This window comes from Sciurus vulgaris (genome assembly GCF_902686455.1).
Source record: "Sciurus vulgaris genome assembly, chromosome: 15".
Taxonomy (NCBI): Eukaryota; Metazoa; Chordata; class Mammalia; order Rodentia; family Sciuridae; genus Sciurus; species Sciurus vulgaris.
Window position 1 is genome coordinate 79926041 of NC_136476.1, and position 26277 is coordinate 79952317.

General features: G+C 38.0%; 2 protein-coding genes and 1 long non-coding RNA gene across 20 annotated transcripts in view; 1 reads left to right on the top strand and 2 right to left on the bottom strand.

The window, feature by feature from the left end:
* The window catches only part of LOC306645778, a 548414-nt gene that overhangs the window by 398878 nt on the left and 123259 nt on the right, over positions 1 to 26277 (top strand). The gene's annotated exons all lie outside the window — the stretch shown is intronic.
* Positions 1 to 26277, bottom strand: part of DENND1A (DENN domain containing 1A) — a 512257-nt gene that overhangs the window by 305402 nt on the left and 180578 nt on the right. The window lies entirely within an intron of this gene.
* LOC306645764 (chloride intracellular channel protein 1-like) lies at positions 18753 to 19641 on the bottom strand. The gene has a single exon (XM_079113852.1). It carries the CDS (start codon positions 19628 to 19630, stop codon positions 18905 to 18907), a length of 726 nt encoding a protein of 241 aa, XP_078969978.1. The 5' UTR covers positions 19631 to 19641; the 3' UTR covers positions 18753 to 18904.

The following is a 26277-nucleotide window of genomic DNA, read 5'->3' on the forward strand; positions in this document are numbered from 1 at the left end:
AGAAAAAGCAAATATTTCTGTGAAACTAGATTAGATTGCCTATACTGCACATATCCAAAATCATCTTAGTCCATTCCACAAGAGGACACACTGACATTCTAAATTCCTAAATCCGCTTTCAATTCAGGGTTTTTACACCTTGTTTACATTTATGTAACTTTTGAATAAACTGGAGACAGAGCTTCCCAGGAGCCTTGACAACCTCCTGCAGGCTGCCTATGGCCTCTCACAGCTTTTGCCAGAGTACATGTTCTGTTCCCTACCGTTCTAATGCATGGCTGAAATGCCAGACAGTGTTGTTGGAATGGCCCTATCCCTCTGGCCTCATGGTCCAAATTTTTTGCAAAGCAGTTACAAAGGCAATTTTGGAAACACAACTCTTAACAACTCTCCCATCTGGTTTTCACACCAGCCCCTTCCTCCATAAGCTCACAGAAGTCATAGTCAGCTCCTGTTTTCTGGGAAACTAGTTGTCTTTTCATCTTGCTGGGTATACGTTATGTCTGTCTGTCAGCAAATTGGGAAATGGTCTCCATCCTGACAGATACATTTTGTAAAGCCTTAAAAGCACATACACTAATGTGAAGGAAAAAAAAAAAAAAAAGGGAAATTTTTCTGGTTTGGACTCTGGCTATTTGCTCTTTACAGCTTAAGTGTCAAGGGAATGGGATTTCCCAGGTAGATGTACTAATGTAAAATGCATTAGTGTTAAGGTGGGGGCTCCCAATCCACCCAGGGCCAAAGGGTTAATACAAAATGACAGAATTTAATGACTGCTATTATGGTTGCCAGGCAACCCAGAGAAGGTGTGCCATAAAGGCCTAATTAATGAATGAGGTAGCAAGAGTTTCTGTTAAGTTGGTAAGCAGTTCACAGTTCACCATTGGTTGGCTTTGCCCAGATGGTAATACTCTTAAGCTTTCTTAGCTCCACTGAGCAGCAGCAAAATAATGTGATTATAGTTGCAGCTCTGACTAAAGTTCTGACATCCTTTCCATACTCAGTGCAATTTCTAAAGTCAGTTGAAACAATAGCTTCTTGCAAAGATTCATAGTGAGAATGGTATGCTTGCATTTTGTTCCTCAGATGATCCAGATCCACAGGGACACTGGAATATTCTTTTCTGTAGTAAACAGTGTAAGTAGACAAAAATTCAGGACCCGAACTGCATTGCCACTGGACCTAGAGGTTTTCTTGGGGAAAATGTTCTTTCTAAAGGACTGCCCTGATGATGGTAACAAAGGACGACAACTAGGTGCCCACAACTCGCTAAGACCTGTACTAGTGCTTTACATTACTGCTAGCTTCCACAGCTCTGAAAGGTAGGTATCACCACTCCTGTTTTATAAGCTAAGGCTCAGAGAAGCCAAGAACCCTGCTCAGCATCAGACACACTGCTAGAATGTAGCTGAGTTCAAATTTAAACCTATCTCTGCTTACTGCACTATGCTGTCACTGCTGTGGGTGACAATCATGAAGACAACTGCCCACCACCTATGTGTACTCAGGGGTCCAATACAGAGCTAGTCCTTAAATATCTAGTATCTTATTTGATCTTCATCCTTATAACAACTGAGATTTTACTGGTATTACTAATCCCCTTGTTAAAGAGAAGGAAAATGAGGCTCGTTTCAACTAGTAAATGAGGAAACCAGTCCTTGAACTCAAGCCTCTGAATGCAAAGCTGCTCTCCTTTCACTGTGCTGCATCACCGTAGTAACAACCACTACTCATTATTAAAGGCTTGCTCTAACTTAATTTCCATACTGAAAATGGACAATATACTCAATTACCCTGTTCCTTCCATGTCACCATCATCAATTAAATCCATGAACTTCTTTTTAAAGAGTGTACCTTCTACATCCAAACGTAGTTCAAAATCACCACATATTCAAACAGGGGAAAGCCTCTGAAAGCAGGTGTAATGGATTGACAAGAGAGGAAAAGCAGTTTTCTTCACCCTAACCACCAGCCAGGTCTTGAAGAAAACAAGAGGGGGTGGAAGGGCGGGGAAACACAAGAGGCAGCTGCCTCACACAGCCTGAGCTCCCAGGGGAAATGCTCTTAGTCTTCAATGGAGGAGAGTCTGTGCATGCTGAGGGGCCAAAGGGGGGCCCCAAATGAACAAAGGTAAAGAGAAGAGGAAGAAAGATTGGTCTGAGACCAGTTAAAGTGTTCTCATTAATGGGCCTGCAACTTCAAATATAATCAAAGTAGAGGACCCAGCTCGGACTAGCAAAGGATCAGAAGAATCGCCCCTCTGATCTTTTCATTCACTGAAATACAGTCTTTTACAAGGCCCAGCAACTAGTACAAACGTTCACTTTTCTGACTATCAGGGCTATTTAAAATACATTCAGACTCCTTTCACACTAAATCTTGGCAGTTAACTTAATCACTATTAACATTTTCTTATGGGTTGGGCCATGATTATTTACAGCTGACTCTTATCTATGGCAATGTCTAAAATCCAATATTGGTTTCTTGCTGCCATCAAGTATATATGCAGGCTGCCTCAGTCTTGCTGTTTGTGAGCAGCTATTTATAAATACGAACAACTCAGTGCTGGTTTGGGAAAATGGAATTACAAGAGTACATCTTTGTTTAAAAGAAATGACATTCATTCATTCATTCATCAAATTTTCCATAAACATTTAAAAGGCAAAGTGATAGGGGATTAGCAAAGTGTTAGTACAAAAATCAGAACTTACAGATTATAAATAGCACTCCTTCCAAGTGTCTGAGAGAGAGCTGGATTCTGCCTTAGCGAGCTGGCCAGCATGTTCACACACCTTCCACGTGAAGTCCAAACCTACTACATGGCATGTAAAGGCCTTCATCTCTGAGCCTCCCAACTTGACTCCCTACCATTCCCCACAGAGCTGGAGGGTGCTTCAGCACAATGAATGACAAGCCACACAGAAGCACCATGCTCCCTTGTTTGCAGGCCTCTATATTATTCAATTTGCTTATAATGTTCTTCCTTATTCCCATTCCTGTCCAAATTCCCTACTCACATTACCACTCCTGGTTGCCCTGTAGGTCTCATCTCACTTCCCATCTCCACCAATTTAAGTGATCCATGTCCCAAGGGGCTTTCGGGCTTTCATACACTTGTTACATTGAGTTCACTGGTTTGACCATCTCTCCACAAGGACATCTTATCTCTACGTGGCAACTGCACTGCCTGGTTCACAGCAGAATGAAGCAATGTTTACTGAACCAGTGCTCACTCGGTGGATGGACTATTCCTAACACTAACCCTATTCTAGTGTGATCTCTGCTGCCCAGATTGTTAACATGGAAAATTCCAAATTTTCCTTCCCTCCTTCCTTCTTTTCGAAGGTACTGAAATACTCCAACTCTTGTATTGTTAGCACCTGATGCTCACCCCCATTTTTAAAGTCAGTTGGTTGCTCCAATTAACCAGCATTTCCCATCGTAACCCCCAGACTGGGAAATTGAGAGTTACTATATAAAACAAGCACCACTGACTAAAGGAGACTGAAAGAGGAGGAGCCATCAGATCACCTGTGGAGCATCTAATCAACTTCTAAAACCACACACACCTAACTTTCCTAATGAGGCTTCCTATGAATTTCATCCTGTAGTGGTACTGAAAAGTAAACACCACATTCTCAACTCTGTTGGCTCCAGGCCAAATCTGACTTCAACTTTGGCACAAAGAGTTAACCACCTGGAGTGAGCAGAGAGAGGGGAGGAGAAGAGGAGAAGGGAAGAGAGAGGACAGACGGAGCATAAAATTACAAAAAAAAAAAAAAAAAAAAAAAGTTACCGAGCTGACTTCAGAAGAGAAATCTGGTTGATTTTAAATGAAAGCTAGGATGCAGACAGGAGGTGGCAGCATGGACTTGAGGTCTGAGAATCAAAATGTCTGGCCAGGCCTCCCCAGGCTTTTCTTCAATGCTGTGTCACAGACACTGAATTACAACCTCTCTGAGTGCAAGCTGTCCTCCAGAAAGCAACTCACTTCTTAGTCAAAATGATATTCTGAGAATAAAAAGAACAGTAATTCCCAAAAGAATGAAGCTGTAAAAAAAAATACAAATTATCCCCAAGTGCTTTTGTAGCACATACAAATGGTCAAAATCTGAACCTGCATTTTGGTTTTGACTAATATTTCAAATTGGCTTTGAATCACTCCAAAGTATGAAATTGGCTTTAGTGTCAATCTGGCTCCAAAGCTATAACAAATGCATCATCAGGAAAATTCTTAGCAAAGAGAAATTTAAAAAGCAACTCTTACTCCTTTTTGAACTGTTTCAAAGAGTCCTAACTTTACAGTAAAACATCCCTACAATTGCAATGCCACTCAGAGCACAATGACACCAATTATGCCATATGCCTCACTAATTGTTAAACCTTTGGATACAGTTAAAATCTTAGAAGTTGAATATGAAATGCTCTCGTGACCCTTGTTATATTTTTGCTCAAAAATCTTCAATATCAGCGTAATTGTGAGTTAAATGCTAAAATTCAGTGACATTCAGAAAAGGAATTTATAAAGCCTTTTAAAACACTTAAAAGCTGAATAGCTTAGGTCTTTGATGTGACTAAATGCTCTGCAAACCAACTTGAGAAAAGTTTCCTTCTGTCCAGTACACACAGGCAGCTGCCCAGCCCGCAGGTTCTAGAGTGAGATTTGGAAGCATTTCAGCATCACCCTCCTCATAATTCAAACCCTGGTTTATGTCTGCCTTTATAGGTCACTGTGGGCCAGATGGAAAATATTAAGGAAAAGATATTGCAACTAAAGCAGCAGGCCGTGGTGCATGGTCGCAAGCCCCAGCTAACCACAAGCAGATCTGCAGGCGGGCTCTGCTCTGCACAAGCGGAGCTCTGGAGCATCCTCTGACCAGCAGCAGGAGGGCCCCAGCCAGAAGAGAGCAGCCACTGTGCCAAACAGACTGTGCGGGTCTCACTGCTCGGATGGTTCCAGAGAAAGAGGGAGAATCGATGGACTCCTTTGTAAACAACTTCTTGTGCTTTCAGGCTGTGACCGACTTCAAAGGTGGAATAACTTAATCCAAAAATTATGCCATGGAAATCTTGAGGCAGTTTTCTTCCTGAGGAAATACCTATGTAGCTCCATATAAACTGGATTTTAACAGGTAAACAACAAATGACAAAAGAAAAATAAGCTCAGCTTTCAGCAAGTAGGAAAAAACTGTACAACTGAATACTATTTAAACCAATTTTCAGCAAAATCTGATTGGATATTAGTGAATGCAGATGTCAGACATCAAAGTTTGTGTTTTGCCATGGCATTACTTTTATGTCCAACTCTATTTACAGTATCTGGTTCATGGTGTTGACTTATTCTCAAATATGTGTGGAATACAAAGTTTGAATTAATGATAATGGCTGAAATTTACTAAAGGCTTGGTCTCCAACAGGTTATCTCAGGACTTTATAAGTACTAAATTTCCAGAAGAATTCATTTTTACCAAATACTTAAGATAGGTATCACCATTAATCCCTTTATGCAACAGCTTAGGATAATTCAATAGTAACTTGCCTAAAATTAAATCCAAGTCTGAATATGAGTCCAGATTCTTCCACTACCCCATGCTGCCTCTCTGTATCACATGAACATACTTTAGCCATTCCAAGCAAGACCATTTCCAAAATGCACTAGACCTTGAAGTCCTTCAGGACAAGGATAGTGCTTTATTCACAGCCGCATCTCCAGCAGTCAGCACAGAGCATGAAAGAATGAAAAGAATGAATGAACAGAAGGAAGAGCTTCTTGGCCTTTAGCAGTTGCCCATGCACACATACCCACATAGGTAGTGTCAAATTTGTGCCCAAGGGTCGCAAAAGAGGAAATCAGTACTTGCGTGATTCTTGATAATGGAAGAAAAACAAATTGGCAAGTAAAGAGATCTTAAATGTAAATTTTTAACATAGGATCCAGAGATCATAAAAGGGAGTTCTATGAAAACCTTTACTGTCTATAAAACTTTATAAGGACACCCAAAAATATTTTTGGAGATGGTTCCAGGAACTTCCAGCAGATAGTCTAAGGATCATATCACCTAAAAAAGTTAGCCACATAAGGTAATAAAATTGGAGAAGACACTTGGAGGCCCGAGTGGGAAAGGTCAGGACTCTTGTGCCTAGGATCTGAGCTGAAGTTATACACTCTGAGCAGTCACCTAACTTAAGCTCGATCACTCTGAAGTTCACTGTTGCCATCTGTAATTTACCAGGTGGTGACAAGAATTGAATGGATGGTGAATGTTAAAGGTATTAGGCATGATATCTCCTCTCCACCTGGCAGTGCTCCAAGCATGTAAACTACACAACAATAAAACATGAACAGGAGATGGTACAGAACCACTAAAGGAAATATAACGAGGGGAACAGCTGCTCTTATTTTTCCCTGAAACTGTTTTTTGTTTAGTTGTCTAAGAGTAAAAAGCCAAAAAACAACTTTTCCCAAAGTATCTACTATACCATCTCATTTCTATCGTTAAAAGTTAATATCTATATTTTGAACTAGATTTTTCTGATGTAAAAAAAGATGGATGGTACTCCTAAGTGCAGAGCAAAACAAACAAAAAAACTGTAAAACTCCTATGACACCAGTGGAAAGAAGGAAACATGGATACTGTCTCCAGCCTGATCCACCTGTGCAGAGAAGAACACTTTTCAGATCCTCCCAGATGTATGCAGCCTTTGAAGCTACTTGCTTTGACATCATAATTACAAAATGGTGCAAGGGCTGTGAGATCACAAACAGATGATGATTCAAAGAAGAACAAACATCAAGAAACAATCTTTTACTTGCAAAAGATATTAAATAATAGGAAAATACCTTCAGAACACAAAGACTTGAGAAGTTTGAATAAAAGTAATGAAAACTCAGGATTTTATTTTTTTGCTCATAACACTTATTGGTACCAAAATGAGAAAAAAAAAAAAAAAAAACCAGGAAAGAAATATTTAGGCATAAATCTAACAAAAGACATGAAGAAATTTTATGCTGAGAACCACAAAAAATAGAGGGAAAGAATCAAAGAATAGATGGAAAGATGTACTGTGTTTGTGGATTGGAAGATTCAAATATTGTTAAAATATCATCTTTCTTCAAGTGGATTTACACACTCAACCCAATATCAGTCCAAATCCCAGTAGGATTTTCTGTAGATATCAAAGACCAAAGAATTAGAAGAGCAAAATTTATATATAAAGGCAAAGGAACTAAAATAGCTAACACAATTTTGAAATGACAAAAACATAGAAAAACTCAGGTTATCTGATTTCAAGATTTACTATAAAGACATACTTAATACAGTATGGTATTGATAGACACACAGAACAATGGAATAGCATAGAATTCAGAAACAGACCCACACAACTGTGTGTGTGTGTGTTACCAGATATTCTTACCACTGAACCACATTCCCAACTCTTTATTTTTTGAGACTGGGTCTCACTAGGTTGTAGAAGTTGACCTCAAACTTGTAATTCTCCTGCCTCAACCTCAGGAGTCTCTGGGATTACAGACATTTGCAATCCATGCCAGGCTAGTCAACTAATTTTTGCAAAAGTGTAAAGTTGATTCAAAGGAGAAAAGATGGTCTTTTCAACAGACGACACTGGAACAACTAGATGTCCACACAGAAAAACAAAACAAAAAACAAACCCAAACCCACAACTTGTACCTTATACCTTTTAGAAACTTTAACTCAAAAATGGTTCATAGGTCTACAGGTAAAACATTAAACTATAAAACTTCTAGAAGAAAACATGAGAGAAAAATCTTTGTTACTTTCTGTTAGGCTAAAAAAATTCTAGATATGAGACCAGAAACAATTCATAAAAGGTAAGATTGATGTATTAAGACTTTATATAAATTAAAACCTTTTGCTCTGTGAAAAAACACTGTTAAGAGAATGGAGACTATTCACAGACTGGGAGAAACCATTTGCAAATCACACATCTGACAAAAAATTTATGTCAAGAATACTTAAAGATCCAGGCATTGTGGTGCATGCCTGTAATCCCAGCAATTTGGGAGACTGAGGCAGGAGGTTCACAAGTTCAAAGCCAGTTTCAGCAACTTAGCAAGGCCCTAAGCAACTTAGTGGGAACCTGTCTCAAAATAAAAGATAAAAAGGGCTAGGGATATAGCTCAGTGCTTAAGCACTCGGGTTAAACCCCCAGATAACCCCCAACACACAAACAAAAAAATGAAGAACTCTTAAAACTCAATAATAAGGAAGCAAGTCTATGTTTAAATAGGCAAAAATGTGAACTTTGCCAAACAAGATATACAGATGGCAAATAAGCACAGAAAAATACACCCCAAATCATTGGTCATTAGAGAACTGCAAATTATAATCACAATAGATTCCTTTACATGTGTAGTATAGCTAAAATAAGAAAATAGTGATATGAAATGTTGAAAAAGATTCAGAACTAGAATTCCTATATCTTACAGGTGCAAGTACAAAGCAATACAGTCACTTTGGAAAGCAAGCAGTTTTTTATCAAGTTGTATATGTCCTGAGCATACAACCAAGCAATCCTGCTCCAAGCTATTTGCTCAAGAGAAACAAAAACTTGTGTTCACACAAAAAACTATTCAGGATTATTTTTAACAGCTTTATTCACAACCACAGAAACATGAAACAACCCTAGTGTCCTTCAATGGAGAATGGATAAACAAATAGAGGATACATTTATATAATGGAATACCTACTGAACAATATAAAGGGATAAATCACTGATACACACAACATGAAAAAATCTCAGAGTGGAAGATGCCAGATCCCAAAAGGTAATCCTGCCTGATTCCATTTATGACATTTTAGAAAAGGCAAAAACTATGAAGATTGAGATCAGTCAGTGGTTGGGAGTAGGAGGAGGGTATGACTACAGAGGGCAGCAAGGGGACTGGGGAAGGGGGAATTACAGAACTGCTTGTATTTTAATTGTGGTGGAAGCTACATGATTGTATGCATGTCTCAAAATTCATTAAATTATACATCAAAGAAGACAGTTTTACTGTTATGTAATTAAGTAATAAAGATGGAATTTAAAAGTCTCAGAATCTCTAAATTTTGATAAATATGAATAAACTTTTAAAATACAATTATATAATTTAACTTAGAATGCAGATTCTGAATGAAAAGAATCATGCCATGTTTTAGTATTACTTTAGGCAAGTTACTTAATCTTGCCAAGCCTCAGTTTCTTCATCTGTACAATGGGAACCATAGTGCCCTCTCACAAGGTTAGTATGAAGATTCAATGAAAGAATGCATGGAATATATTTGTTGAATAGTGAGTTTTCGATAAATGAGTTGTTACCAAGTTTTTATGCATGTTTTAACACAGTTTTTATTTTTAAGTTCTGAAAAAGGAGGACATTACATTCACCCAAAATGCAGAGCTATTATAAGATGATAATGGGATCCCCTGAAACCAACATTTACCTGTTGGTAATTTACCAGTTTAAAACACACAGATGACTACCTAATTATCCAGCTTTCTTTATCAGGGGTCAATATTACAACAGATTGTTATGGGCTTGCTCTATTAACCCTAGGCTACATGAATGTGGGGAAAGTATGTCTTGTATGTCACCCCATCCTCACTGTCATATCATACCAGCACCTAAGGACACCCACTAAAAGTTCCCTTCAAATACATCAGATAGGGCAGCATAAAAGAGTGGGAGTCAGAGCCAGGTTCAAATGCTGACAGTTAGTTAATAACTATTCCTCAAGGCCCCCTATAAATTAACAACATTTTCCCCCTTGCAGGGCTATTGTGAAGACTGAGTGAGACAGTGTGCACAAATGGGCACAGCACCCAGTTCTCCAGACATGATGAGCTTCTACTCTGGCGAGTTTCTGCCTTATTCTCTCACATTAACACTTCCTCCCAAGAGAAGGCTTGGAAACAGAGTTTGAGGGGAAAATTATTATTTTATTTTATTTTATTTTTTTTTTTTTTTGCGGCACTGGGGATTGAACCCAGGGCCTTGTGCTTACGAGGCAAGCACTCTGCCAACTGGGCTATCTCCCCAGCCCCCTTATTTTTACATTTTTAAAAAGTTTTATTAGATTTCAAGTTGGTCACTAGGATTGATTACTACAAAAGAGCATCACATGTTATGATATGGTCCTCCGAACAATCCTTTGAGGGATTTATTACTGCCCTTCTGTATATAGATGGGGAAACAGAAGTCTAGAAAAGTTAGCATGTGTTTATGAAGATTCAGCTGAATAAACACAAGTTGAGACTTGAACCTTCCGAATTTATATCTGGGCTTTCCCCTGCAAGAGAATCAAGGAATTAATCAAAGGTACATCCATCTAAAAGCTCAGTGATCTTCAAAGTATCAATCAGTTGATAAAAATTAAAGCGCTCCTTTTTCCACTATAACCATTTCTAGATTTTGCAACCCCCCCCCCCCCGGGAGGAAATGAATGATTACCATTCATAGAACCTCTACTACCTTTCAGACACTCTGTAAAACGATTTGCAAACCCTGTCTTACAACAACCCTGCGAGGTAGGTTCTTTTATCTGAATTTCAGAGATGAAAAGTGGGGAGGGGGGTTCAAAGAGATTAGGTAACTTATTAAAAATCCTAAATTGCCAAGGAAAGCTGATAAGTAAACCCAAACCTGTTTGACTCCTTCCACCATACAACAGCACTCACTTCCAGAACTTTTAGGATGCTCCCATGACTTTTAAAGGCTCAAAAAAGCCAGGTTCATGATTTGTTCACATTCTCCTCACAGCACACATAACATTCAGTGTTCGCCTGAACTTCTAGAAATTGCCCTGTCATGAGTAACAAGATAAGCAGTGAGGTGTGTTTCCTTTTAGGAAGTTTTTATTCTTAGTCAAGTATTCTGAATCCCCAAAACATCCCCCTTTTAGAAAAATCACAGAAGCTAGCTAGTTGAACTTGATCTTCTCTACAAATGTGCTTGGAAGAGCTAATATTATTTTCATTTTACAAATGAGGGGAAGCCCAGCAGCACATTCAAAGTCATACAGCTCATCTGGCTCTGAGCAGGGTGGGGATAGAGGGTCTCTCCTCTGCTAACCTAGTGGTTCTTCAGTCATGTTGTTACAAGAGAAAAAAATCCCTTGCCCTCTTAGTTTCCCCAGGGGATAGCTTTTAGGAGGGAGAATGTAATAGCATTGAGTCAGTGTCCCTACCTAAAGAATAAATTAGGTCTCATATTTAATATCCCATTGAGAAGTGACAAAGTGCTAATAATCAAATGCAATTAAATTTTTTAAATATTGCCATGCATTAGGAAGACTGCACTAAAACTTCTGTAATCCCTCTGATCATGCAGCTCAAACACATTGGTGGAATGAGGAAGGAAATGTCCAAGAAACATGAATTGTGGCAATAAAGCCCTAATGAGCTCACTGAAACTTAATAAGATGATTTTGATTTAAACTTTTAAAAATCACATATTTGAGTCTTAAGGGACAATGACAACTATCCAGTTGTCATTTTACAGAAGAGGCTGACCAGGTCAGGCATCCTGCCCAATATTACCTGGCCTATTAGCCATATATACACAACTGAACCCCTGGTCCCAAAGCTCCTAATCTTTCCACATACTACAGTGAGGCCACTTGTGGAGAGTGCTTTATCAAGGTTATGAAGTTAGTGATCTTAAAGTTACAGTATGTCAATGTAATTTATTCAACTTTTTTAAGTCAAACAAAAATTTCATTAAAGCCAATCAGGTTACCTAATGTAACAGTAGTTAATCCTGCCTGGGTTCAAATTATTATTGTACTGGGTTAGAATTACTACTGGCATCTAATATGGAAAATATTTTTAAATTTTAAAATTTGACCTTGAGTTGAACTCAATTCTTAAAGGGTAACTGACTATATAACAGAGTAACTCAAATTAAACTTACTAAGAAAACCCTGTTGAGTTGGGTAAAAAAACAACAGGAGCAAAGATTTTCATGTGATTCCTTGATCTTTAAAATAGTATTATATGACAACAGAGGGTCTCTCTCTTTCCACTCCCAAAAGGAAATTTCAAAATCCCTCTCTCCAGGGGATTTAGCAGTCATAGGCAGCACTTCAAAGGGGGCAGACAATGGATGGGTATAAATCATGAGCAATTCTCATCTTTTAAAACATAAATACTCTTAAAACAACACACCTGAATTCTAAGACAATCGATCCTCACACCCCAATGTGAGCAAAGGGACTACCACGTGAGAACTGCTACTCAAGTTTTGCCACTTGCATTATAAGCCGTTACTAACTAAAAAATGCAAATATACTTCTGGGAAATTTATGAGAAAATTCTTTCAAAGACCATTTAAAAGAGCCTACTAGTTTAACAGTCATAGCTGAGGAAACTTCCCAGAAGAACGAGAAATTGAAATAAAAGGAACACTATCCAGAATGCAAGGCACTGAACACATTAACATCTATCAAGGGACTCATAACCAGCGTTTGTTAAAGAGGATTTTAAGATTAATAGCTAAAATGAAATTAAATTTAAAACATATTCAAACTAATCTATATGTTCGCTTGTTACATATGCAAGATCTCAAAAAGTCTCTAAATATGATTTACAACCTAAACAATTGTTTGCTGATTCTCCTTTTACTGAGTAAAAACCTAAAGATAAATAACCATTGCAAAGCTGCACATTGCTGACATCTGGGCCAGATTATATCAAACATTGCCTTTCTGTTCAACACAGCACAAGAGAATTAAAAAAAAAAAAAAAAAAAAAAAAAATCCCAATTTAAACCTTTCCCTAGAGCCATAAAGAATGAAAAACTGCCGAGTCAACAGCTTCTGGGTGTGCATGTACGTGTGTGGTGACGTCGTTTTGTTTGCTTGGTTTTCATTTTTTTATTTCACGCATGCATTTTCAACACATCTATGTATAGTTCTCTTCCCTCTCTCACTATTCATTTGCTAAGCAATGTTCTGAAAGCTTACACTCTGATTTGTTACTGGAACAGGCCTCATATCTTAAGTCAAAAGTATTGGCTACCAGTAAGAAACCATTTGAAGGACACCAGCAACTTTTGTTAAGGCTATTGTTTTATAGTTAAACGCCATTCAGAGCAACTTGAACTGGACCTTTCTACTATCAAAGGGAGTGATTCATTGGGTTGCCTGGGATTTGGCTGGCAGGCCAACCTAATATTTATCTGGAGACAACTTTCACCTTTGGCTAGAAAATACTAACACAGAACTTGAAATTGACCAAAGTAAGGAAAATAAATACTACAGAAAAGCCTTATTCTGGATTTGGCAAGGCTATTTCTCAAACAATAGAACCTGTAATATTTTGTTATAATATGTTCATTTATGTGCTAGGTATACATACAAACAAAAGGAGCTCAAAATACTTAGTCCAGTTTTTAGCCACAATATAACATGCCAGCCTTTACCAGGACATAAAAATGTTTTCAGGAATGAAGTCTTCAGGACATAATCAGTTGTCCTTCACTCTCTCAAGAAATCCATTCAACCACTCTGATTTTAGTGTTTTCATTAGCAAAAGTTAGGAAAGGGAGGATTTGTGGCATTTTCAGAGCTGACTTAAGAAGTTTCAAATAATTACCTTATAGATACTGGAGCAGGCAGTGCAGTGAGAAAATAATAAGCAGCCCATGGGCTTTCTTCCTAAGCCTCAGGATTCTTGATTTTCTTATTAAAAAAAAATAAATCTTAAAGCATTTATCTTTCCTAAGTGCTACAACTAACTTCCTGTTCTGAATAAAGATAATTTTTAGATATAAATAAAACTAAGGGAGAAAGCCAGATTTTGAAGCATCTGGGAGTGACGAATTGAGAAAAAAATGTGGTAACCCACAGAAAAAATCTCAGAGTAGCTTAGATAGGACGTGTAGCTGAAAGTTATCTCAGGTTTTCAGGTCCCACTCCTCCGAGATGATGAACTCACACTATCTTTTAATGAGAGGCTCCTATCTGCCTTTGATGTGTGAAAGACACTCCCAGCTGGAGGAGAGTACAAGAAAGATCTAAAATATTTGCTTCAGCTGCAAAAAGCTATTAATGAAAGTTTAGAAAATGAGGTAAAATTAGGGGGGAAATCTTTGGGGAAAAAAAGATGACATACACTCATCTCATGAAATCTTAGGGGAAAATATTCCAGTAAAACAAAATCTGACAAATAATCTTCCCTCCTCTACACACCACAGTTCTTCACCCTCCTCCTCCTTGTCCAGAGAACATCCTTCATCTCCTGGTGTGGAGGAGGGAGAAAAGGGGCTTCATATAATTTGCTATTCACCCAAAATACCAATGGTGGGACTCATATAATAACTTTAGAGGCTACAAAACCCAACAGATTCACCAGCTTATGTAGGGGAAAGTTTTAGAATTAATTCCTGTAAAGTAAGAATTAAGTGAGTTCAGAGAAGTTGCCATTATCTCTGCACTGTTGATGTTCTGAGATAGCTGTCATTTTATTTGTCCAAAATGTAAATAAAAATAGAAACTAATTTTCTTTTTTAAAAATATGTTTATTAGTTGTTGATGAACCTTTATTTATTTTATGCAGTGCTGAGAATCAAACCCAGTGCCTCACACATGCTAGGCAAGTCTCTAACACTGAGCGACGATCCCAGCCCCTAATCTAGTTTTCTTAATCACCAGTCTATCTAAATGTATTTTCTAATACTCCTATCTATTCTCAGTACAGTGCACAGCTACAGAAGACAAGCATTAAACCATTTCCATAGGCAATTAGAGTTTTTCTATGTAGAGTTTGGTACACTTTTAATCTCTCTTAGCTGATCCATAGAGTAACTGCTTTCCCTGAATGAACAGGGAGAATTATAGAGGCAGCAAATTATTTGAAGTCTTTTCTTATGATTCCCTGTGATAGAGGTGAGGAAAGAAGCATATGAGGAAAATATTAAGTTCCTTCCTAGAAAAATAAAATTTATGTTGCTAACCACTAAATTAGGCATTTTATATAACATGTTTACTTATATGTTAACTATACAAAGTAGGTCTCATTATCTTTATTTTACAGATGTGGGAAATGAGGATCAGACAAGTCAAGTGACAAGCTTTGTCACATGGTTAATAAATCAGATTTTAACTTTTAATTGACAGAATATTTGTACATATTTATGAGGTACATCATGACAATTTAATAAATAAGTCAGAACATGAATCTAGTTCTGACTAACTCAAAATGCTTTCCTTTAGAATGTCAGGTAATTAGACATGTATTATCACCTACTTTCAGCGAAAGAAGTAAATGCTCTAAGGTAAAGGTGAAACACAGGCAACTGCTGAAACTGTGATATAAGTTACTTCATTCATCCTAGTACTTAATGGAGCAACTTTAATTCACCCTAGTACTTAATGGAGCACCTATTATAAACTAGGTACTCTTCTGGGTTCCCTCAACAGCAACCAAATTCTTGTATACTCTCTAGGAAATTATATAATTTCTCCCTTCAAAGTTTCCAAATTCCTAGGCCAATGTGACATTCCTTTTTTCTCCTCACACATGCCTGGCTGAAATCACGCCAAACCTCAGCAGCTTTTTGAAGTGATAAGTCTGCTAGAGTATTTATGTTAAAAATAACAATTTCAACAGCATAACTGGAAATAAATATTCTACTCCAACAACCAAAATTTTACAAGTGGTTAGGAAGAAAGAGATGAGTTCTCTCCATATCTGGCTACCTCAAGTGGACAACTGATAACTATAGATTGATTCCTTTACTATCCAACATCAGAGTGCCAACAATACTAAAATAAACTTTGTCGATGGAAGAACTGCTACTTCTCTTTAGTATGATTAATTTATCCATTTTGCAAATTTTCAATAATATATTTCAGACAATGTAGTCTTTTGGACTAAACACAAGAATGAGGGAAAATATTTGGTTTTTGTCTCAATTACTGTGCTGGTTTGCTGAGCAGCAAATGGTTGAGGGTCTTTTCTTATGATTCCCTTTGATAGTAGGACTGAAGAACAAACTAGTTAACCTCCTCATTCCTCTGTGTCCTCGATAAAGAAAAAAATGGAGAAATATCCTGGTTGCCCCATCAACTGGACAGGAAAATAAACTTAGTTACATAAAGCTCAAAGAGTGAGTGGGTGCTGAGCACCATCCAAAAAATGGCAACTCACTTGGAGCTTCAAGTTCTTATTCTATGTTAGAGCAATGCAATGCTGAGAGGATTCAGGCAAGCATTCTGAGTGGGGAGAGGGACAAGACCAGGATCATCTCCAACAAAAAAGAAAGGGCAGTTATTTTCTCTTTTCTCTCCTTTAAAAAGAAAACACTGTGAGATAATTCTAACGTGTCTGTCCCAGCCAGAACACTTGGAAGGCATATCCAACTCAGGTCCTGGTGCTGCTTTTGGAGTGAAGGGTATCACCATGCTCTGAAGTTCAGTCTCCTCTGCACACACATAAACACAAATGCACAGCGCCGCAATGCTGTTGTCTCCTCGGCCTCGCAGCACTGCCAGTTGGCAAACCCAAGCCAGGAAGTTGTCAATTCCAATTGCGTTTAGGCCATGCAGTCCTATTAAAGAAGGCTTGCTGGTTAAGGGGCGTCCTCTGTTTCCAAAGCATGGGAAAAGAAAAAAAAAAAAAAAAAAAAAAAAAAAAAAAAAAGGCTATGCTTAGATTGGAGCTGGCAACTTTCACTGACTAGAGTTTTCAAGGAGCTATGAATGAGTTTAACAAAGGAGGTCTGTGGCTAGTTTCTGGCTGAAGTCCATGTCAACAGTTTTTAAGGTCACAGGCCACACTAACTAACATTTATTCCCAGCAGACTATGTTCTAAACACAAGCTGTAAGTAGTACAAATTTGGAATTTTTCTGTAATCCCTTGAGATATTCCTGATCCTTCCACATGTTTCTGCTCAATTAAAAACAATTCTCACTTTGCACCACAAGAGAGGCCATGCTCAGCAATCTCGTCCATCCTTAGGGTAGATGAACAAAAACCTGGTAAATCAAAGGGCTCGAGTGGGGAAGGGAAGGAATTCAGCTAGATCACACTGAAAAGTGCAGACAGCTCCCTAGGGGCTCAGTTTGTGAAAGCATAAAACGGGTTATGACAGAGATCCTGAGGCCATAAAAAGCAGGGTTGAGGCACGCACTGGGAATAGGTTCCTAGTCATTTTACACAAACAAGATGAAAATTTCTGAGAAAATTAAAAGGTCACTTGGGTGAATGAATAACACTGATATTGTATAGGACAAATGCTAAATGTCCCACTGTGAAATTAATATAATCATTTCTCAATTAAGGTGAACCCAACATTTCTGAAATCAAAATGTTTCTTGGGATCAATGTGAGAAGTTAGCTGTCCCCAAACCCAAGATAATGATTTTTCATCAATGGTGCACTTTATAACCTGATGGTATTTTTAAAATTTGAAAGGGAACATGGGAATAACTAGCTTGGATTGAGCATCAAAGATGTACCATGTACTGTGAGTGGTGTATGTCCATATAAGGGCGGGGGGGACTCTCTCCCTTAATCTTCCATAGTACCATGGGAAGCATTTTCTATTTTACGGATAAGGAAAAGTGGCTCAGAAAGGTGATGTGACTCACTCACATTCTTAGAGCTAGCAAGTGGTACAATCAAAATTTAAACACAGTAGCAATACCATTTGTGACATTCTATATTTGCAATCATGAGCTACATGAAAAGTTAAAATTCTCCCAAATTAAAAAAATGGAAAGTATGATAAAATAAATATTTCAATTGAGATTGACAGAATAAAACTGCCAGAAAAACTACTTAAATAGATACAAAGAAGAAAATAAAAAATACCCACAATCTTAATACCTAACTATTCTCATTGTTAATACTTTGGTGTCCAATTACCTAAGTCCATTCACCACCCCCATGTATTTATTCTAAAATAGAACCATATCATATAGAAAAATTTGTCTCTTGCTTTTTTTTTTTTTTTTTTTTTTTTTTCTGGTATAGTGTTATCAAGGATGTTTTCCAGGGTTGGGGCTGGGGCTCAATGGTAGAGCACTTGCCTAGCATGTGTAAGGCACTGGGTTTGATCCTCACCATCACATATAAATAAATAAAATAAAGGCCCATGGACAACTTTAAAAAAAAAAGGATGTTTTCTATGTCACCAAATTATCACTGAAAACAATTTTAGTGACTGCATGGTATCTAATTAAATTGAACTATTCTCCTATTTCTAAGCCTTTAAATTGTTTCTAACTTTTTCACTTTGTAAATTATGCCAATATCATTATACATATACCCTGACCAGCCTACACCTACACCTTACCTACACCTGCCTACACCTTATTGCTACCAAGTGTCATCTCCAAGTTCATATGATCAAAGCTCATGTACACTTGATTATACATATGCCCACACAAATCTCACCCATGGCAATAGCAGGTATATAATTGGCCTACTGTTCTACTGAGTAATGTTGTGAGGTGTCAATGACTACCTTGCCAAGATCCTTTACCTATATTATCCCTAATAATAAAAAATAAATTAAATGAGGAAATCACAGTTGCATAAGAGTAAACAGGGAACCCAAAAGCACAGTACCCAGTCAGGAAGACTGGAATGCAAGCCCCACTCTGAATGCAGACTATACTTTTTTTTTTTTTTTTTTTTTCACTCTTTATTTTATTACTGAAATAAGTTGTCCTACCCACTCCACCCCACAATAAAAATCTTACCCTAATCCCTGTCTCCCCACCACGAACCCCACCCTTCCCCAAGTCCTGCACAAGTGCCCCAGGATTCTCTGCCCACTAACCATTTTGGAGTGTGTCCATGGGTTGCAAAGTGGAAGCCGCTTTGGGCCTCTGTGAAGAACATAGACTGCGGTGAGGGAGCCCAAGAAATTGCCTATTTGAGGGCCTTGGCCACTTGTTCATAGGCCAACTCGATCTCCTCATCATCTGGACAGGTGGAGGCGAATTCTTCCCGAGCATAGGCATTGCTCAAGTACCTATGCACTCCCCGAAAGGTCTCAGGGATGGTGAATCCCCTGTACTTCTTACACACCACCTGTACTATGTGGAGCTTTGGCAACAGGTTGCAGTCAGCCAGGGTGAGCTCATTGCCATCCAGAAATTTCCTCTGAGAGATGCCCTCATCTTCAGCACTGGTCTCATCCACTTCTTCTGGGAGCGGGGATGTCAAGTAATTGTCTAAAATCTTTAAGGCTTTCAGGAGCCCCTTCTCCAGATTATCATTGAGTGCTGGGTTTGAATTTTTGATATAGGCAGAAAATTTGGCAAATATATCAAGCCCAGCTGTGTTAGACTCAGGATTCAGAGCTGCCAGCTTTGGATACCTGGGAGGGCACAGCACTGCCTCCAGAAATTCCTCGATCTTGTTGGTATCTGTGTGTACTTCAGTACCATACAGCAGGAATGGTAGCTGCCCTCCTGGGCACAGTTTCTGCACTGTCTCAGTCCTCCTCTTGGTGTCAACAGTGGTGACGTTTAAGGTGACTCCCTTGAGCCAGAGCACCATGAATAGTCTCTGGGAGAAGGGGCAGTTTCCAATCTTGGCCCCATCCCTGCCAGCCTTAACGAACAATTCGACCTGGGGTTGTTCTTCAGCCATGGTTGCGTCGGGGCCAGACTATACTTTTTATGTCATGCCACCTTGAACACATTTGACCTTTCAAATATGATTAACTTTTCTCCTACAACTCCAGGAACTGCCTCTTCCTCTAGCAATGCTTCTGCAGACAATAAGGCTAAATTAATCTTTGGGGAAGAAAAGAAGGGTAACTATACCTAGCTCTCATGGGCTTTGATAAAGAGTTGGATGCTAGCACATTGTCTTTAAAAAACAAGGAGCAAGTGGCAGCAGGGTGGTTCCATGGAATGCTCACACACAGCTGGCAGAAACACAAAATGGCATCCCACTCTAGAAACCAAACTGGCATTATCACAATAAAAATGAAGATAACATATCCTATGCTGTACTTATTCAACTCTTAGGTATGTACACAGAAGTCACTCTAGCCTATTTGCACCAGGATACCTGTTCAAGAATGTTCATGAAAGCCAAGACCTGGAAACAGTCCAAACACCATATAGCAAAGAAAACAAATTACAACTATCAGCAACAGCACTGCTGAATCTCAAGAGTTAGGCAAAAGAAATAAGACTGAAAATAACAATTCCAAATTGCATAATGCAACTCCTACAAAGTTCAAAACTAAAGCTATGCTATTTTATTTAGGGGTGAATATATAGGTGAAAACTTAATATTAGGATGCTAGCAATTTCTAAACTTAGATGGTGATCACATGGGTATTTGCTGTATAATTATTCATGTTTTTTTGTATGTATGTATACTTATGTGTTATCTATTGAGATGCAATGCCCTTTTCTGTTAGCAAGTTTTATATTGCAATTTACAAAAAAAGTCATGGGGCTGTAATTAAACATTTACACAGTAGGTATAATATATTTAAAAATATTTTATCAAGTACTTCTCTGTTTGATCTTTACAATAATATTCTGAATTAGTATTATCCTCAGTTTGCCACTGAAGTAACTGAGATAAAAGATACATAATAGATAAGTAAATAAGTACAGGGGACTCTCTGAAGTTAAATTCTCTGTTCAAACAAAATGACCTGGAATTATAGTTATTGGAAAATTTTAATAAAGACTACTCAAGAAAAGATTAAAAGCAAGTGTTGTTTCTAATTATTGGGAGAAAATGACCATCTTTATTCAATAAAGATGATCAGGACTTAGTAATTTTCATATACTCACACAAAAAAAGAAAAACTGCAAACTAAAATTTCCCTAAAACTGGTGTCCAAAATTGCAAAATTTGTAGGAATAACAGTAAAATCCTAGTTCGGTAGAAAACAGTATACTAGTAAACATACATTCTTTCAACTGTCTTTCTGGCTTGGAGTTGTTTATATTTGCAGTACCTTTTTGTTTTGTACCTCCTAAAGACTTCTCATTTTCCTATGGGAAAAGAGATTTTCGAAGGAGGAGGAAGGAAAGGAGGGAGGGAGGAAATCAGTCATGGTAGGAGCTCAGACAAGAAATTATAGGACACTGTAATTTCACCCAACTTCTTTTTCTACTACACTTTAAAATAAGGATTTTAAAAAACATCAAGTTTATAGCAAAACATTTTTGCTGCATTTGGGGCTCATTAATACACATAAAGAGCTAGTTAAAATACCAGACTGAATAAATGAACAGTGGGACAATTGACCCCACATACAAAGCTCCACCTACTTCACTTCAAAGGCATCTGAAACAGAATGGGTTAGAAATCATAAACGATGCCTCCCTGAATAAATTTTATAATAAATATTGCTTTGTATTATAGATATGGGATTAGATACTCCTGTGTGGGAGTCTAACACTTGTGAATTGAGTTGAAGGGTAACAATTATCCTTAGTTTTACCTAAGACTATTGCTAGTTTCAAGTCCTACAAACAAGAAATTTAAAAAACCTATTCAGTTTCCATTGCATATTACAATGGAACTTAATTTTCTTTACAATATTTAAAAATTACATGAGTTTTGTCAAAGTTTTAAGATTTTTTTCACTCAGAATGTAATATATTCCAAAATCAAAATTATGCTATCTAACTTTAAAAGCACATTACACCATTTTTTTGCATTTCACAATACAATTCATGCTAATAAAAATAATTACTTAAAGATTTAAATACACAAAGTGAAATACAAAAAGGAAAAATAAACACATTACCTCCCACTTGACTTAACTAAGAGTTTGATATTGTTTCCATACTTTTAAGTTCATTGTTTTCAGAAGCTAGTAAGTATTCTTTGTTGTCAAGAATCAGGTAGTAGCTCCCAGTTAAGATTTAAAAAAAAAAAAAAAAAAAAAAAAAAAAAGCCGAGTATTTTTTCTTTAAACAAAAATACCAAAATAATGAACTGAATGTCATATAACTGCATTTTCACAATGAATATAAATCTCAGCAAGAAACTTTTTTTCAGATTACTAAGAGCTTCTTCCCTTATAAGTACACCTCATACAAATAAATTACACAGTCAAAAACATTCTAGGAAAGACTGTCTCATGATATGTAAAGATGCTTACAATTTAACAACTGAAAAGTCTCAAAACAAAATTACACTGACAGCAGAATCCCAACTTGATGACTGAAACACCCTCATAATTATTAGTGGTAGGACGATAAGACTTCTTACTTTTCTGGAGTTTTCTAAAATTCTTTAATAAGCATGTATATCTTCATAATCTCAAAAAATAACATCACAAAAATAAGTGGCTAATAATTGATAGTTAGAATCGTAGGACCTTCAAACTTCAGCTAGCACAATAATTCTTCTGCAGAGAGCTATGCCATCACTTCAGTCTTCCAGGAGTGAGAGATGATGGGGTACTCCTACTTCTCAAACTGAACACCGAAAGGGCCAGACAAGCACAATTCAGACTCCTTGTCTACTCACAAATCCATCGTACTCCTAAAATAAGCCTGCAGCTCAGATGCAAAGGGCAATTTTAGGTGAAAAAGGAAACTAAGGCATACTTTAAGTCATCTTCTTTTCTACCTTCTACCAAGTGAAAAGCAAAGACAAGATTCAGATAAATGCCTAATGCTTGTTATAGCTGTTGAAACAAAGTGGTTGACTTCCAGGGAAATCCAAGAAAACTTGTTGACACCCAAACTCAACCAAAACCACCAAATAGCCTCTCCTGAAGAATGTGTTCTGTCTCCCAAAAAGGGTCCCTTTCCCTCATGTGGAATTCTTAAGATACTTTCTCTCAGAAGACAGGATCATTTTTACTGGTTTTTTATCAAACATACCCTGTAACAGACTTAAACAGAATGGATAGTTTTCTTTACTCTGTAATCACATAGTTGGATCGTTCACATAGATTGCAGTGATGCTAGCCAAAAGGGAACGGCACTCCTTGGTGTTAAATGGGGACCATCAATATTGAAAAACATTAGTTCCAGGTGACCTTGGTCTTATTCTCCTGAGCTGGAAGATTCTTTGCCATATTTTGGATAAAACTCTGGATTAGGGTTCAGGAGACTGACATTAGCCAGTTAAAGAACTTGCAACAAAGTCTTCTGGTCTCATTTTCATCACTTATAAAATGAGGATAAACTATAGATTACTTCTGAAAACTCTTTAAGCTCACCTCTGAGTTCTTCCTGTAAAGGAAAACTACCCATCATGCCTGTTATAACTAGAGAGACAGACAGACTGACTGACTGATAGAACAACCATATGAAACTCATAATGGCTGCTCTGGTGACAGGAAAATAACATATGGGCTTTGGATGGATTTCTGATTCCAAAACAGATTCCTTCACTTTCTCCTTATAGATTTCCTTATAGATCTGTGTCCTTCTCTGCCTCAACCCTGGCATCTCTCTAATGGAGGCCATTTCATGAATTGCTATGTGAATACAAGAGGGTGTAAACTAGCTGGCATATTAAATAAACCCTAATGCATGTTATTCCCCTCCCCACCACCACATCCTCTCCAGTGAGTTGTCTAGACTCAGCCTATCAATCTTCAGAATGCCACAACGTTAGTTATCAGCAGTGGTCATTAGAGCCAGCAAGATGAGCAAGGTGGAGAAGGAAAACAAAAACAAAACAAACTGCACTCATAAAGTTCCTAGTGGGGTTTCACTTGCTTCCCTGCACTTAGCTTCATGAGCATAAGAAAAGGAAGTACTCTGTTTTCAAAACAAAGCAAGAAAATGCCATGTCTATCATTTATCTATAACTCATTCAATCTCAAAAAGTGAAAAATTTCTGCTAGCCAAATTTGGGAGTTTCAAATACCCCACTATCCTGAGCTCAGATTGCTTGAGGGAAGGCTGAGACAGCATGGTTTCCTCTGACATGGACCAGAAGAAGTAAAGGAGCTTCCTCCCACAGGAGATGGCCTGAGGCTGGCTGCTGGTGTCAACCCAGGGCTGTTCCTGTGAAAGACACACCTGCCCTTCCGACTGTCCAGCTTCCCAGTCCTCAAAACCACCTCCCACAGCAGGCCACTGGGAGAGCAGGGCCAGTTTTATTTGTTTCCCTTTCTTCTCTTCAAAGGTGATTTTCTTTAAACTGTACAGCTTGTTACTGTTGTTGAGTCATGGATCCCGAGAGGATTATGTTTCTAAGTATGAAGGCATCTGTATGGCAATAAAACATACAATGTTCCTCAACCACTTCATCTTTTTTAATTAAGAAAAAAAAGTTACAACCTCCCACAAAGCGATGTTCTGATGAGCACCTCCCACATATAATATAGTACTTCAAGCTCCGTAGGGCCTCTGAAAGGGCCCTGGCCTAGTAAACCAGAGCCACCCAAGGCCACTCCAGGGGTTTGGCTTCTGACAGTCACCATGTCAGGACCCACAATGGGTGAAACTGTAAGTCTGCCATAGCAGTAGACCTCCTCCTAACTGATCATCCAGAAAGTAACAACGGCGACATAATGCCCATCTTACTTTTAAGGGAAAGAATTAAAAAGAAATCAAAACAGCTTCAGAGAGATAGAAACCCTCAAAAGGCGGAGGAAAGTCCTCTGTTAAATAGACTGAGAATCCATGATTCAAGAATGGCATTTCAGGCAGTAGGAAGAAAGGCTGATTTTTCCCAGAGGGGCCCCAGCTTTGATGCCCACACTGCCCTCAAACATCAGGCTGTGCATTTTTGTATAGCAGGGTACCCTCAGGCGAGACAACCATAAATAGCTTAAAACAAGAATAGGAGATTCCATCTGTTTCTGGAATATTTCAACAGCACCTGCTTTCAAGGTAAAAATCTGGGAGCTGTCCCCACAGCCTTCCTCCCCAACTCCCTCCCCCAGCCCTAAACACTTACTTTAAACTAAAGCAGCTCACACACAATTCAAAAGGGCTTCTGCCTCTGCACCTGCCTGAAGAGACAGAGCCCTTTGATTTTTCTCCTGAACTGTACGTGTTGGTTAAAAAATACTGGAACAGTTAAAGAAGGAGGCCAGAATTCTTAAACCCAGACTCTTTATTACTTCTAGCTTCTTTTTCTCTGTGAAAACTGAGCTTTTCTATGTTTAGAGTAAAAATGAGTCCAATACGGCTGGAAAAAGGATGCAATGTTTGTTCCTGCCACTAGGTCAGAAAGAGTTCCAGAAGGAAGAAGATTCTTATTGAAAATGATTCAGTTTAAACAAACGTTTGTATGCCAGCTAGCATGGAAAGAAGAACAATCACTCTTCAACAGGGGCCCCAGAAACTGTTTTTTAAAAGACAGAAAACTGAAGTTGAGATTTGAAAACTCCAGTCTAAATCAGGTGCTACTCTCAAACTGCTGTGCAACAATCAATAATAACCAAAAAAACAATAACCAGAAAAGCCCAAGCACCTGCCCCAAACCATTTGATGACATTCCCTGCACTGCAAATCTAACTCTTAGACCACCAGCACTTTCACAATCTGACCAAGACTTCTGCGGTATCATCTTTTGCTTCCACCGTGACTGGCATTCACAGGACTCTCATTGTGATACCCCCTTCATTTCACACACCACTTCTCCTGCATAGAGTTTCCCCCCATCCTTTCCCAGGCAACTGTTCGTTCATTCTGTTTGAGCCAGTTTAACTGGATCCCATTGGCAATATACCCTGATCCACCAACTAGAGATGAACACTGTCTAATCTGCAACCCCAAAGAAACTTATATATGTTCACATATTTTTAAGAACACTTATCACACTATATTTTAATTGCTTATTTACATATTCTCTTCCCAAAGATTGAGTGGCTCCCAAGACAGTAAGAGTTGCAGAATTGAAATGGGAGGTGGATATCAAAATCAGACCTGAGAACAGTATACCTAGAAGTATATTCAATTGTAGATTTCCAAATGACAGAAAATCTTTATTATCATCTGTAAATGACAGAAAGTACATATTATTTTCATTCTGTAATATCAAGTTCAGCTCATCAAAACCTTGGATGACCGTGATTATCTGAAAGGTTTTCCAATGGGAAACTGGGGATAAATTTTTGTGTCTATTTTATGGGACTTAAAATAAAGGCCAAAGACCAAGTGTTATGTATTGCCTATTCCAGCTATGTACTAGATACTCAGACACTTTTGAATTGAATAAAAATTTTAAAGGTTAAACTAAAAAAATTTAGGTACCATCTTAATGAAAACAATTTTTTCCAAAATATATAATAGTTCTGAACAGCTTTATTTGGTTGAAAATTCTGGTTTTCTCAAGAGCTTAAA

What these genes read in the sequence shown, in the direction of transcription:
- LOC306645764 (XM_079113852.1), bottom strand. Translation starts at nt 19,630, where the DNA reads ATGGCTGAAGAACAACCCCAGGTCGAATTGTTCGTTAAGGCTGGCAGG.